The 16,111-nt window shown below is 39.1% G+C and overlaps 1 protein-coding gene across 5 annotated transcripts in view; it reads right to left on the bottom strand.

Annotated features, from left to right (window-relative positions):
• Positions 1-16,111, bottom strand: part of SCAF11 (SR-related CTD associated factor 11) — a 95,502-nt gene that overhangs the window by 63,159 nt on the left and 16,232 nt on the right. For all 5 annotated transcript variants that reach the window (XR_014175792.1, XM_081958394.1, XM_081958396.1 and 2 more), the window contains exons 4-8: positions 14,520-14,597; positions 14,065-14,156; positions 13,071-13,135; positions 11,309-11,355; positions 794-900 (exon numbers count right to left, since the gene is read on the bottom strand). Coding sequence is in view for 4 of the 5 variants with exons in the window: in XM_081958394.1 (XP_081814520.1) it covers positions 794-900; positions 11,309-11,355; positions 13,071-13,135; positions 14,065-14,156; positions 14,520-14,597 (389 nt within the window). In the remaining variant the exon portion in view is untranslated. The remainder of the gene's footprint in view (positions 1-793; positions 901-11,308; positions 11,356-13,070; positions 13,136-14,064; positions 14,157-14,519; positions 14,598-16,111) is intronic.

The following is a 16,111-nucleotide window of genomic DNA, read 5'->3' as shown; positions in this document are numbered from 1 at the left end:
CAGGTTCTGCCCTACTAAAATCCCATTACGGTTTCACAAGCTTATATTTACAGTGTAGTCCTTACTTAACAAATACATTTGGGCTGGCAACTCCATTGCTAAACAATGTGGTTGTTAAGTGAAACATGTGACTGCACCTAACTTGTCACTCAATGTCAGTTCTTCTGCAGCTATTAAATGAATCATCTGTGGTCTTAAGCACAATATCATGTGACTAAAACCTGTGACTCCCTACTAGTTTTCCCACTGACTTTGACTGATGGAAGTTAGCTGTGAAGACTGCAAGTGGTGATCAGTCACCTGAAAATGTGACAACTGTCATAAATGTGCACAATGTTGCCAAGCACCCAAATCATGTATTCTAATATTAAAGTCCATACACCTAGTTTATTTCTGTAATCCAATAGACTGTTAGACAGCAAGCAGGATAATGATCTAAAAACCAAACAGAACAAATTTGACAGGGAGACAGGGAGAATCTGTCTGGCAAAAGAAAAAGTGAATCTGAAAATAGACCAGGTTAGGAACATTAGGGGGGGGGTGAGGGGCGGAGACAGAAACCAAACACATTTTCCAAATAGAATTGGGCATTGATCTGAAATGTTTCTAACTAAACTCCCTTCCTTCTGTTCTCATGATCCAAAGAAGAGCTATTATTAAGGCTTTCTAGTTACCTCTCTACGATAACATATAGCAGTTTGGGAGGAAAGCACAATTTCTCCCAAAAGCAAAGGGAACTATACTAGTATTTACAATATTACAAAATTCTGGATAAAAAATAATTTATACTGACCTTTCACTTTGATAATTAGGAGTTACATCAGAGAAGCTACTATTAGAAGAAAATCTATCACACCAATTACTTTTGAAGAATCTGTTCAAGCAGGTCTGTCTTCTAGGCTATAAAATAAAGTATTTATATTGGACATCCACCATAGTTTTTCCCCTTTCAAAATTTAACGTACATACACACATCTTTCCAACTTCAAATGGAAAAGTATTTTCTTTATATTGTACTCATGGAAATATATTTGTTTATAAATTGCTGTAATCAAACCAATCTGAATGGTACACAATTCCCTAAATATGTATCTTTGGTTAAAAACAAGCACAAAACAGGGGGTTGAATTAGAAGGCCTCCAAGGTCCCTTCCAACTCTGTTATTTTACTCTATTCTAAATAAATAATCAACAATATAATCAATAATTGAATTAAAAATCATAAATACAAATTCACCATAAAAACCAGAAACTGAACTATCAAAATCAAATAATGACTCATCATGCAGAGGAAGAGTTGCAATAACTTCATCTCAAGGCTTAATAGAATAACCAAAAACCAGGAAAGGGGAGGCCATTCAAACATCAAAGGAAAGGAACAGTAACTGAAAAGGCATACTTCTGTACTCTTCAAGTAACATGAAGAGAAACTGTCCTATCAGATCATGTTGGGCAGTCAGATATTCAGAAGGTGATGCAGGTCCCAACTCCAAAAGGTATTAAAAATGGCAACTAAACACTTAATTTGAACCCAGAAGCGTGTTAGTTCTTGTAGTAGAGATGTTTTATGGTTGCCTCAAAGTTCTCCTTAACTATCTGAACTATCAGAGTTTGGATCACATGTAGCTTCTGAATGCTCTTCCCTTATCACGGTCCAATAAAGAAGAGATTAAGATATGAGTTACAGTGAGTAATGTACTCTATTCCAGGAAAGATTGCATCTGGTATATAAGCAAAAGTTGCACAATGACCGGTTGGCCACAGCTGTTACTATCCCTCAAGCAGGAGCTGCAAATCCAAGAAAATTCCTAAACTGCAAACTTCCCTAGTTCTGTTCAGGACATTATGATACCATTCAAATTAAAATTTATCTGGAATCAGATCTGCCTTTTCGGCCCAAAGCACCCAATCTCTTCATTTCTACTGTCAAAATCCCCTGGTACTTTGACAACACTGACAATATCACTTTTTCAGCCCAGGGTCAGATATAAACTTGGATATTGTTTGCATACTGATTACATCCATACTTGGACTAATGGATGGTCATCAGCTTCATGCAGATTTTAAATAGGAGTACAAAACTATCCAGACACAGTAGTTCTCCATATATGGACAATTTCCAACATACTCTGAATCTTGTTTTACTAGACTCTACCTGCATGAGTGCACTCATGTTTTGCACACAAAAGTATGCACCCTATCCTATACATTTGGTCTGCAAGTGCTACTTGGAAATCCAAGGAGCTGAAATATACTTTATAAATTAGTCAGGCCATTTCAATTAAAATGTGTTTTTTTTAAAAAAAAACTGATGGGGAATATTAGTGATCACAAATACACTATAGATATTTTAAATGTACTAAAACCCAATGACAATTTGAATTCTCCAGTTGCTTTAAGTCTTGGTTGTGTTTCTGTGTGTATCTCATTTCATGAATGTTAGTTCAATCTTCTCTTAAATTGCTGAATAATATTTTAGCATTTGAGTTATATTTCTGAAATATTATTTATCTCTTTGTTACTAAGTATCTGTATCGCTCTAGCAATTTGTTTAATTATTAATTTTATAGAATATTAACAGTATCAGCAAGATGCTGTGGCCTGAAAACTACACAATGACTACACAAAAGCTAGATACCATCTGGATTTAACTATCCCTCTTTACTAACCAAAAAGCTTTCTCAAGGTAGAATGGCATGGACGTTGCTGAATTGCATAGACCTGTGATGGTGAACCTGTTGTGGCCCAGCCGGTGCCGGTGCCGCTGCCACCAGACTCCGACAGCGAGGTGTCCTCTGAGTCGGCTCAAGAGGAGGTGGGGGACCCTGGACAGGGTTCCGACGCTGAGCAGGGCGCAGAGAGGCTGGTTGGCCACCAGGGGGCGCCTGAGGCATGGAGCAGTGGTGAAAGCCAAAGGAAGGGGGCTCCTGATGTCATGCCTTGGAGCAGTGGAGAGGAGTCACAGGACAGTGAGTCAGACAGCAGTGAGCTATTAGATGCTCGTTACCGACGTGCTACCCGGCGTAAGGAGCAATTGAGCAATTACCGGAGGTAATGGCTCTCAGCTGCTGATCATTAGACTCCTCTCCAGACTATAAAGGGACTGCTTGTGGACACACCCTTTGCAGGAATCAACTGATCATTGGAGTTGGAGAAGCTCAGATCTGTGTCGTACTTTGGCAGGCTGGATTGCTGCTAAAGGTTTTACCTGGATTACTGTCAATCTGTTCCCTGGACCTTGGCTGCTAAGGTGATTATCTGGAGCTTGGTAGCTGGATTGCTGCCAAGGGGTGTCGCTGTAGCTGGATTGCTGCCCAGAGTGCTATCTTGACCTTGGCAGGCTGGATTGCTGCCAAGGTGGAACCTGTATGTCAATAAACATCTTTGAAGAGACTTTGTGTCGGAGTGTCTTGGTATACAAGAGGAGGGGGTCAGAACAGAACCTATGGCATATGTGCCACAGGTGGCACGCAGAGCCAATTGTTAGGGCATGCAAGCTGTTGCCCTGTCAGTGCCAGCGTTCTAACTTCAGCCTTCATTTTCAGCTGTTTTTCACCCTCTGGAGGCTTCCCTGAGGGCGAAAAACCCACGGGCAAACCGGAAGTTTGAGAACGGTCTTCCTGTTTGTGTGTTGGGCCGTTTTTCGCCCTCCAGAGGGAGGGAGAAAAACTGCCCTATGGGCAACTCAGACGTTTGGGAATTGACTTCCAGGTTGCCAGTAGAGCTATTTTTCACACTCCAGAGGCTTCAGGGAAGCCTCCTGAGGGCCTCCAGGGGGGCAGGGGAGGCCATTTTCATCCTTCCCAGGCTCCTAGAAAGTCTGGGGAGGGTCTAGGGAGGGCGAAAAGGGGGTCCATCATGCGCCAAAAGTTGGAGGAGAGTGGGAGTCGCATGCGCATGGGGGCACATAGAATTAGGGGGTGGGCACACCCACGCACGCCCCCCTGTGCTCCCCCCACTTTTGGCACGCGATGGCAAAAAGGTTAGTTGTTATGTCCACGCAGGAACGAGCAGAGGCTTTTCCTACTGCCGGGCAAGTGGGGGATGTATTTTAAAGTTATTGGTTAATTGGCTGATAGCTTCCCTTAAAAGGAGCTGTCGGCTGGAAACTGGATGTCGGTTTATAGTCTGCTCTTATCTTGAATAAACAACATTGTTGGGATGTGGCTCCTTGTCTGTTCCCCACCCACAACATTGCATTGGCGACAAAGGAGGGATTCCTGGGCTCTGAGCCAACACTAAGAACTGCTAATTGAGAGGCCACAGATATTAAGAGACAGACGTGAGTGGCAATGTGAGTTTTGTTTTGGAAAGATCATGGTTAACCCACCAGAGTTTGCACCATTTGATCCTGAAACACAGACGTGGGATTCTTACTTAATCCTTTTTGACTGTATATTAGAAGCTAATGACTATACAAATATCACAGATAATCGCAAACAAGTTTTTTTTGAGCATTTGGGGGAAAAAGTGTTTGAGACGGCAAGCCTCAACCCCTTCAGATGGTTCCTTGGGAAATATTATTCGGTAAACTACGGGACCATCTTGCATTGCTAGAAGACATGCTTTTTACCATAGGGGCCAGGCGGAAGGTGAGTCTATCAGCTGTTATATGGCGGCCCTCCGGAAGGTAGCTATCTGCTGAGAATTTAGTAACTTAGACGAAACCCTTAGAGACAGATTGGTCTGTGGGGTTTGGGATGTTCTGTTACAGAGATGATTACTGGCAAAACCGACATTAACACTACAAACAGCAATATAGGAGGTGCAAGATGCTGAATCATCAAATAGATCGACTGAAGAGATACAGAAGTCAGGCAGCCCCCAGATGGCTAGAAGGCGGGCAACTGTCCATCGCAGAGAGACAGGATTGCAGGGGGAGACTGAAGATGAGGAAGATAATCACACTGACATCCATTGGTTGAGGGAGGCCAACAAGGATCACAGTGTGACCAGGATCACAGGCTGCCCTCCTCGTGCATAGATTGCGGCGGAAACCACCCGAGAGCTATGTGCCGCCATAAAAATACCATATGCAGACGGTGTGGGAAGAAGGGTCATCTAGCGCAAGTTTGCCATGCCGCATTGCCTGCCACCCCAACAGGACAGACCCCAAGTCGTAATGTTGGGAGAAAGCGGCCCCCACCAAGACTGAGAACCCCAGAGGACGAATGTTTTACTATTAATATGGATGCCCGTCATTTAGAAAAGGTGAGCAATCAAACCGGGATTCCAGGAAGTAGTCAAATTTACATTACCATCTGTATTACAGGATCGCCCTGCCAGATGGAAGTAGATATGGGGTCGGCAACAATTGTATCCTGGCAGACCCTACAAAGATTGTTGCCACACAGAGCCGAGCGGAAACTTACGTGAAGCCGTATCCGTTTGAGAGATTATCAGGGAAATAACATCCCCATCAAAGGAAGTGGAACGTTCCACGTAGAATATAAATATTTTTCTGGGCCACTTAAATTGGTTTTCATAAAGGCTCACTGCCTAACCTCCTGGGACTGGATTGGTTTGTGGCCTTGGGGTTAGGCATTACTGGGGTTCAAAAAATCCTGGGAGACACCATCAGAGAGTTGAATAAAGAGTTCCTTGATGTGTTTGATGGGAAGTTGGGAGAATATAGGGGTACCCCGATATCCTTCAGTTTGGACCCTAAAGTGGTATCAATAAGAATGAAACCAAGAAGGGTGCCATTTGCATTAAAGCCCAAGGTTGACAAGCAACTGGATAAATTGATTCAAAAAGGCATACTGGAACCAGTGAACCACGCCAAGTGGGAAACCTCCATCGTGATGCCAGTGAAACCAGATGGGTCTGTCCGGATTTGTGCTGATTATAAATGTACTTTGGATAGGGCTCTTCAACGTAACACATATCCGCTACGAGGGTGCAGCAATTGTTACATTCGCTGGGGGTGGGAGGGTAAGGTATTCGCAAAGTTAGATCTGGCCCAAGCTTACCAACAGCTCCCCATGGACGATACCACTGCAGAAGCCCAATATATTATAACTCATAGGGGGGCATTCTGTTTTTGCCTACAATTTGGGGTAAGCGTGGCCCTGGGTTTGTTCCAAATCCTGATGGAACAGTTGTTACATGGCATCCCTGGGGTTGTTCCCTACTTTGATGATGTGCTCATATCTGTTGCCAGTAAACCTGAACTATTTGAACGACTGCAACTAGTGTTACAAAGATTACAAGACGCTGGGCTAAAGATAAAAGAAGAAAAGTGTAAACTAGCAGTAAATCAAGTCGAGTTTTTGGGTTACTTGGTTGATGCGCCTGGATTGCACCCTGCCAAAGAGAAAGTACAAGCAATACATTCTGCACCAACACCAAAGAATAAGATGGAACTCCAGGCCTTCTTGGGACTCCTCAATTTCTATAGTGTGTTTTTGTGACAGAAGGCATCTGTGGCCGAACCACTACTCCGGCTGTTAGGAAAAAAGGTGCCATGGGTTTGGGGACAGAGAAGCAGCCACATTTTGGGGGGTGAAAAAATTAATTTCCTCTGACAGTGTCTTAGTCCAATATAATGAACACCTGCCATTAGTCCTGACATGTGATGCATCCCCATTTGGAGTTGGGGGAGTTTTAAGTCATCGCCTTCCAGACAATCGTGAAGCTCCAATAGCGTTCTTTTCCAGAACGCTGTCATCAGCTGAGAGGAACTATAGCCAAGTTGATAAAGAAGCGTTGGCTGTGGTTGCCAGTATTAAGAGATTCCATGAATATGTTTACGGAAGGAAATTTGATTTAGTAACAGATCATAAGCCACTGCTGGGACTAATTGCAGGGGACTGGCAAACACCGCAGGTCCTGTTCCCAAGGATGATGCACTGGACTGAGTTTTTAGCAGCATATAACTATAGACTTATACATCAACCTGGCACGGAACTGGGTCATGCTGACGGCCTAAGCCGTTGTCTGCTACCAAATCTAGTGGAGGATCCAGCTCCAGCAGCATAGTATTGCTGATAGAGACTATGCCATCCAAACTGGTTACAGCTGCGGAAGTAGCAAACCAGTCAAGAAAAGATCAAACGATCATGCAAGTGTTAAACTGGGCATGGAGGGGATGGCCTAAAGAGACAGGAAGTGTAGAGTTTAAGCCATTCCGTGCAAGGCAGTATGAACTTTCTGTGCAAAAGGGTTGCCTGTTGGGGGGAACTGGGTAGTGATACCCTCAAGGTTAAGGAAATCACTGCTAGAGACTCTACATGAAGGCCACCCCGGGATCGTAAGGATGAAGGCACTGGCTCGTAGCTATCTGTGGTGGCCAAATATAGATAGAGATATCACGGAGTGGGTAGCATTGTGCCAAACATGCCAGGAATCGAGACTGGCACCTCCTTCAGTGCCACCATGGGACTGGGAAATACCAAATGGCCCCTGGCCTAGACTTTACATCTATTTTAAGGGCCAATAAATGGAATGTCTTTTCTAATTGTTGTCGTCGTGTATTCCAAATGGCTGGAGGTGGCCATTATGAGGTCAACTACAATGGATACTATTATAAGGGTATTAAACAAAATGTTTGCAACTCATGGGTTGGCTGACGTGTTGGTATCGGACAATGGGTCTCAATTTACGGCAACTGCATTCAAGGTATTCCTAACAAATCAAGGAATACATCACACCCTTGTCGCACCATTTCACCCCGCAAGTAATGGGCAGGCGGAACGAATGGTGCAAACAACGAAAGAGACGTTGACTCGAATGGGCCCCGGGGACTTTCAGGAGAAACTTAATAAGTATTTGTTCAACCAACACGTCACCCCCTGTGTAGCCACCAGTAGGAGCCCAGCCAAATTACTTATGGGTCGCCGCTTGAGAACAAACTTAGATAGAATACATCCAGATTTGACAGAAACCCTTCTAGACTGGGAAAATATGGTCAGAACATTTGAGCAAGGTGACCAACTATATGCCCAAAATTATACCAGTCAAGCTCTATGGGTGCCAGCACATATGACAGAAGTCACGGATCCCTGTTCATATCGGATGGAGCTCGAGGATGGATGACAATGGCGCTGACATATCGAGCAGCTTCGGAGTCGTGCAGTGGGAACAGCTGCTAGGGAGCTGGAAAAAGCGAACCGGGGTGGGGATCCAGAAGAGCAAGATGGACGACAATGCAAGGAAATGGTATCAGAAGGGCAGAGTCCAGTACAGAATGAAGCACCTGTTATTGAGGGTCCACTGTTACGGAGTCCACCTTGCTCTTCTTCATCTCCAGCTGAGGGATATGACTAGCTGAAGGCCCCGGACAGCATTAGTAATCTATCTGATGTAGTTGAAGAAGTGCCAAGGACACATTCGATGGGTGGAGGCCCGACAGAAATACAAGAGAGCCGCAGGTCAACACGAAGCCGTCAAAGACCAATGTATCTGGATGATTATGTTTGTGTAGTACGAAATTAATGGAACATCCTGCGGTGGGAAGGGGTGTTACGTCCACGTAGGCACGTGCAGAGGCTTTTCCTACTACTGTGCAAGTGCGGGATGTATTTTAAAGTTATTGGTTAATTGGCTGAGAGCTTCCCTTAAAAGGAGATGTTGGCTGGAAACTGGATGTTGGTTTATAGTCTGCTCTTATCTTGAATAAACAGCATTGTTGGAATGTGACTCCTTGTCTGTTCCCCACTCACAACATTGCTGTTTTAACTTGATTTTTGTAGATTTCATTTCTTTTCTCATGACTGTCAAACTGTATATCAGAATTATCCTGATCTTCTGTGATATATGTTCATCTAGATATAAAGTTACCAAAGAAAAAGATTTCAATGAACGTATGGGATTTACTTCTATGCATAAAACTGGAATATTATCAAATAATAGTTTTTTTAAATGACGGAATGTTAGACATTGGTTGTTGAACTGCCAGTTAGACATTATCAGCACCAGAAGTTCTATAGTGCTCAAATTTCAACAGCCTTCCAAAATAGCTAATTTTATGCCTCAGATTAAGCAAATAGAATCAATAGAGAGAAGGGTGTTTCAGTGACATCTAGGCACTGAGCCATAGGAAGTTTTGTTAGGTGATAACAAGCAGCTTGAAGTTCAGTCAGAAACATGTTGGTGTCAACGCAGTTCCTGCAGCAATGGGATTATCTAAGAAGTATTTTCAGTAAGCATATGGACTATGCTCTTTGCAGCATTTGAAGCTTCTGAGTGGTCTGCTAGGGCTTGCCAATATCAAGCAAACTACAGAAATCCATAAGGAAGGTTTGAAGGACATGTGTAATCACTTTTAGTGTTTCCTGTTCCACATAATAGTACAGTTGGTGCACCAACATAACTTAAACCTGGCCAAAGTTCCTGCTGACCACTGCTTTCTAGCAGGAAATGTGAGCCAAAGAGGATTCCTAAATTGCAGGTCTACATGGGGCAACACCATCCCAGGTGTTGGGATGATCCCGGAATAATCCCAGAATAGGATTCTAAATGTAAAGCCACTCTGTCTTGCTTAGATTGATTTTGATCATGAATTCCACTATTCATTTAGTCTGAGATAGATGTCGAACTTGGATATCATCTGCATACTGATAAAAACATTAGAGAGATAAATGTAACAGTGTATACCATAGTTTAACAGAGTTGGAAGGAACTTGTAGGTCTTCTAGTTCAACACCCCATCCAAGCAGGAGACCCTACACCATTTCTGACAGATGGTTGTCCAGTCTCTTCTTGAAAGCTTCAACAACTTCTGAAGACAAGTTCCATTGGTTGATGGTTTTCACTGTCAGAAAATTTCTCCTCATTTCCAGGTAGTCTCTCCTTGATCAGTTTCCATTCATTATTCCTTGACTGGCCTTCGGGTGCTTTGGAAAACAGCTTAACCCCCTCTTCTATGTGGCAGCCCCTCAAATATTGGAACAATGCTGTTATATTTCCCATGGTCCTTCTCTTCACTAGACTAGCCATGCCGAGTAGTTGCAACCGTTCATTGTATGTTTTAGCCTCCAGTCCTCTAATCATCTTGGTTGCTCTTCTCTGTACTTTTTTAAAAGAGTCTCAATGTTTTTTATAGTGTGGTGACCAAAACTGGATGCAATAAATTGTCATATTAAATAAATCCACTTTTCTTTTCAAGAACTGTACTTTTCAAAATAAGCCATTCAATAGTTTAAATTATGACAAATCAGTTAGCATGTAGGAATTTGTATTTATTTTAATACAGTTTACAAGCTGTTTTATGCAGGTATACATTTGGTTTTAATGAGATTTCAACTAGACTTTCTTGTAATGTGTGCTATTTTAAATAGCAGTTTAAGAAATTGAAAATGTTGAACATATTTAATTTTACCATGCTTAAAAATGACATGACTTTATAAAAACAGTAATTCAAAACAAATATATTATAAATTAGTGTTTAAAACAAATCATAGATGTATTTATTTCAATTGCCCAATTCTGCTTATATTACAGTATTTTTCAGACTATAAGACGCACCTAGATTTAGAGGAGGAAGACAAGAAAAAAAATACTTTTTGGCCTCCATGTGTCCCGTTTTCACCGTCCCTGGCTCCCAGAAGCACTTTATAGGACAATAACAGGTCAGTTTTTGCTTCTGGGGGCCGGGGAGGGCGAAAACATGATGCACAGAAGATTCGGGATGCCAAAAATGGGTCCATTTTTGGTGAAAACAGGATGTGTGAAGCACTACAGAGTGCTTCTGGTGGCAGGAGAGGGAGAAAAAAGGATACATGAAGGTTTGGGAGGCCAAAAATAAGCCCATTTTTGGCAAAAATGCGACATGCGAAGGGTTCGGGAGACCAAAAACAGGCCAATTTTTTTGCGAAAATGGGACCTGCGGAGGGTTCTGGAGGCCAAAAATATATTTGGTATTTGATCCATAAGATGCCCCGAAATTTTCACCCACTTTCAATAGGGGAAAAGGTGTATATACTTTAATTCAGGGGTGTCAAACTGGCGGCCCATGGGCCAGATGCATCAAGGACAGGCCACGTCCACCCAGCTCCGCAAATGAGAAAATGTCACAAAACGTCACGTAATAGCAACGTGACGCAGCAAGTTTGACACCTGTACTTTAGTTAGATCTAATTAATATTATCAAACAGCACATTTTTCAAAGTTAAGACTTCTAAATTATTTCAAAAGTACCATAAGCTAACTTCACAATCATTTAAACGTCAACAAAATGTCAACAAAACAGAAAATGCAATAGCTCAAACATATGAAGAAGAAAAATTATCTAGGAATATATTAAAAGTGAAGGGTTTTAAAATGAAATAATTTGAAATCATTATTTTAAATATATAATATGAACAAACCTTTTTTTTCTTCACTGAATTTGTAACTTCTTCTTTATTTGAAGGATCTTGATATTTAAAACAAAAAGAAAATATTCAACTTGATCTTTAAGCCCTAAGGCAAACATAATTATCAATCCTATTTAATTTTAAAGAAATTCTGTTGGAAGTATTTAATTACTGAAAAAACTTAAAATACAGGAAGAAAAACATATTCCAAGTCTCTTTGAAAGTTATTTAGAATGACACATAAAATATGTATTTCTTTCTTAACCTCTTAGTTAACTCAATAAGCAAGCTACAATTCAGTAACGCAGCGATTGCAAGAAAAGTTTTCTGCAAGGGAAACTTTCATGTCCTCATCACGCAGCATTAAATGTGATAGCATTTAAAACCATAACAAGAATTCTACTCGATACTATATAAATATACTACTAATATACTATATTCGTTAGCCTAACCTGGATACTATATAAAGCTAACTTTCCGACAACTTGTTCCACATTGCCATGGTAGATATATCTATGGCAAGTTCATATGTACAACGACACATCCAAGTTCCCCAGCAACTGATATTAAGAGGATACTTCTCCCAATACTAGAAATGTTACCATTATGAATGCTAGCTATATATAGAGAGAGATTTGGCATAAACTGTTTTAATTTCTTTTAAAATCAACATTGTTGGTGTAATTACATGAGCTATTGAATGTGAGAAAGAGTCATTATTTTTATAACTTCAAACAATTAAACTTAATTGAATGATCCAAGATGTCAAATTATGAGAGAATTTCCCCCCCAAATATTAAATTATGTAAACCTTTATCTGCATCTTATGCATTATTCATAATTATATAGCCTCTGTGCAATAACTATATATATATAGTTCTAATCCCAGTAAGGGTATGGCTAGCTGATGAGAGCTAATTAGCTCGAAATAGATCTATCCTAATCTCCCTTTATTTATTTATCAGTACAATTACAACACACACACACACACACACACACACACACATATATTGTCTTCCATGCTTTGATTTTTTTATAGGCTACAAAGCATATCTGAATTATAAAAGTTCAAATTAATTTTAATGGAATTAAACATGGAATTAAATGACGCCATGGTACTTATTTGGCCATTCATTTAAAATTTATCATTAGATAAATATCTGATCCACCTCCCATCTGGACCACTCTATTGAAACAAAAAAAATCCTGATCCTTGAATTTTAAAATGCAGGAAACAGGTTGCAACAGTATATTGATAGTATTTTAAAAACCAAATAGGTTTTTTGAATCACAAAATTGGACTTCATGCAATTTATGGAGTACAGACTTTGCCTGATATGTCTGTCTGCACCTAGATCTATTAACTGAAATGCAAGCACATGTGTATATGCAAAAACAACCTTAAAAAACTAAAATATGAGTATGAGCAGATTTGTGTAAACGAAGGGTTTTGATTTTGCAAAGAATTTTGTGCTTTAGGGAAATCTCCTCAAGATATGTACTGAACTATGACTCATAAAAGATTGAACTATAACACAATTACTTACAATTTCTGTTAACTTTTGCTTCAACAGGCTAATATAGGAAGACTTTTAGAAACTGTTTATAAGATAGTGAATTTGGCAGAAAAACAAATATACTCAAACATTCCTCAGAACAGTTTAACTGCCCAAGATAGTTAATTTGTTAGAATAGCAAACATATCCCAAAGAACAAATGACATGGTTTGTGAAAATGTCAAAAGAAGGCCAAGAAATTGACCAACATGACTCACCGTATTTTGGGTTCCAGTTTTTATAGATTACTGGTAAAAAACTTATGCCAGCATTTTCCTGTTTTCTGAGAAAAAAACATATCAAAGACTATTTATAATTAGAGTTAATTTTATGTTTGTGCATATTGATATTATGTTTGTAACAATGTATCTGAGCGCCTTTAAAAAAAATCTGAAGATATCTTAACGAAATTACAATTCAGAATCATCTAGTCAAAAAAAAGAACAATCAGTGACCCACTCCATTAAAAAATAAGCAAAAAATAAGATAGTACATATAATTAGGAATACAGCTATTCCTCAAGTTACGACAGTTCAATTAGCGTCTATTCAAAATTACGCCCCCCCCCAAAAAAGTACTTACAACCTGATCCTGAACTTATATATGTTGCAACAACGTATCGCTGGTTCACCCTTACAACCGATTGCAGAGACGCTGCAACATACCCCGCCATCCTTCCCCAATCCTGCCCCCCCACCAGGTCTCCACAGGCACTAGGCTTGCTTTGCTAGCCTCCCAGATTCTGCTTCTTCCCACCCCATTCCCATCACCTATTTACTTTTCGAAGATCTCCAGAGTTCTAGAATCAATTGACCCATATGGCAGAAAAGCCAATGTCAATTTATTTGGATGCAGGTGAAGCTTTAAGAATGTGAGATTTAAGGAAAATAGCTTTGCTAGCATCTGAATAAAAGACTTTGGCTTTTCTGCCATGAGGCCAGTGTCCCTGAAGGCTTTGTTTCAGCCCAGCCTGGACAGGCTGCAGCAGGCCTGTTTGCTGCTTACTGGCTGGTTTGAATAAGCTGCTTCAGGGATTGGGGTGTGAAGGCAGCGGCAGCAGCCAATCAATATGGAGCTTGTTTCCTTTGTCTCATCGGGATAAACTGCAAACTCCACATTGATTGGCAACTTCATATGCAAAAATATTAAAATTAAAGTATTTCAAATGTGAAAAAAAAATATTGTAAAGAGTTTACTTGTGGAATTGCTAACCTTTTGCAAGTTTTCATAGCTATAGGGCAATTCTTGCCCTTATTACAACTGATGATGTCATCTTTTTTGCTTATTTGTTGCTTTATTTGAACCTGCAAAGAAATTAATATTAAAGTTAGTACAAGTTTTCCAATAATTTATTCTAATGTTTATTTTTTAAGAATACATTATTAATGAACCTATAACAATATTCATTTATTTAAACATTATTTACAAATACTACTACTTATTCAATGTATTGTTTTCCAAATGAACTTTAAAGTCAAGGTAAGAATATATTGTCAATCTCAGAAAAAGAGTAAACCAAAATCTCTTGACATACTAAGTTTCAAAGCAGAAGATGAAAAAACAGGGAAGGCTTCATGTGAATTAAAACTATTGCTGCTACATCTGCTTTTGTTACTGAAAACAAACACTAGAAAAACTAATTTTATTAATTAAGTCTCAGAACGTACCTTTACAGAATCTTCTGAAGTATTTAGTTTATATACAGCCTTGAACTGTTTGCGGTCCACTGGGCACGAAGCTGTTGTCTAAAAGATTTAAATTAGTATTCAGAATTTTAAAATGAATATTTGAATTTTTTTTTAATTATAAGTACAGGTTTTGGTTATAATTCATGAGGGATATAAAACATAAACTTGAATCATATTATCCTGGCATCGACTTAGAGCTCTAAGGTATTATCATGTATTTATTTTTCACATTTAATGTCTGTATTTTAATTTTTATATATTGTTTTTATATTTTGAAGTTTAATAGTACACTTCCCAGAGTCCCCCCTTGATAGAGACAGGCGGTTTGCAAATGCAAAAAATAAATATTATCATTTACATATATTAACATGCAATCTTACATGAATAGACTCCTGCTTGAACAATGCACTATTATTTACTCACACAGATAACCCACAAATGCTTGGATGATCCTTGAATTGATTTAACACAGAATGTGGAAAATTAAGAACCATTCCATAAGCAGAATAACAATATAATTCCCTCAAATGTTTAGCAGTTACAAAATTTCTTTTGAGCAGGTGGAAGTCAATTGTTGTTTCATTTTGATTATTTTGGAAAGCTTTAGTAGCTTTTCCTTCTAGGAAAAATGGATTTTTTTTTTGCTAGATTATTTTTTTCCTCATACATATAGATCTAATACCTCTATTAAATATGGAAAGTTGGTTAAATAATAAAAAGTTTATAACTTCACAGTCCTGTGGAGTAGCACAATGTGAACCTGCTCATTGCAAATCTCTTTAACTCAAGCAAATTTATTTTATTTAAATTTAAAATCAAGTAATTTGACAAAATAAGTAATTAACCAAATGTTTTATGTGGAAACAATAAATTTTAATTGTCCAGGCTTGATTAAAATTGAATGAAGATAACATATAAAAGCAAGTACTACATACATGTTAACCCACTCATCACTAGGTAAGGGCAATATAATTTATTATTATTTTGTTTCCTTGTTTATTTACTCATTTAATTCAAGCAGGAATGGATTCCTTATATTAAAATATATTACATGGCAAGGCAAACTATGGTACTTAGAATATGTTTTTTGAAGAAACTGTTTAAAAATTATTAAAATAACTAAAATAGAAATGAGCAATAATTTAAAGCAATATATATATATATATATGTTAGTGATTAGGAAAAAAAGAAAAAAATAGGTTTACTTGAATGTTTTTTCCTACAGAATCCTTCATAATTAACAACTTATGCGTTAGAGACTTATGAGTATGCTTTTAATGTATGTACACATATTCATTTCCTTTTTTGTTTTTTCTATTGCTTTTCTAATTAGTAAAAAAAATAAAATTAAAGAGTGTATGTACATAACCACAAACTCAAGTTATTGAGTATGGTGGCACCTAACTGACTGAATCCAGCATAGACTGCAGCGTCAATTTGGCTGCAATTAATTGAATAAGGCAGAGGACCTTGACAGAGTTACGCAAGAACTGTTACATAAGCAAAGAGGGCTGAAACATTCTTTAAACCCTGAGAGCACAAGAGCATTGGAAAATGACTCAGGCAGGTTC

The sequence above is a fragment of the Natrix helvetica genome (assembly GCF_964273705.1).
Source record: "Natrix helvetica genome assembly, chromosome: 6".
NCBI classification, from domain to species: domain Eukaryota; kingdom Metazoa; phylum Chordata; class Lepidosauria; order Squamata; family Natricidae; genus Natrix; species Natrix helvetica.
The sequence above is the reverse complement of the archived record's forward strand: the minus strand, read 5'-3'. Positions and strand labels throughout refer to the sequence as shown.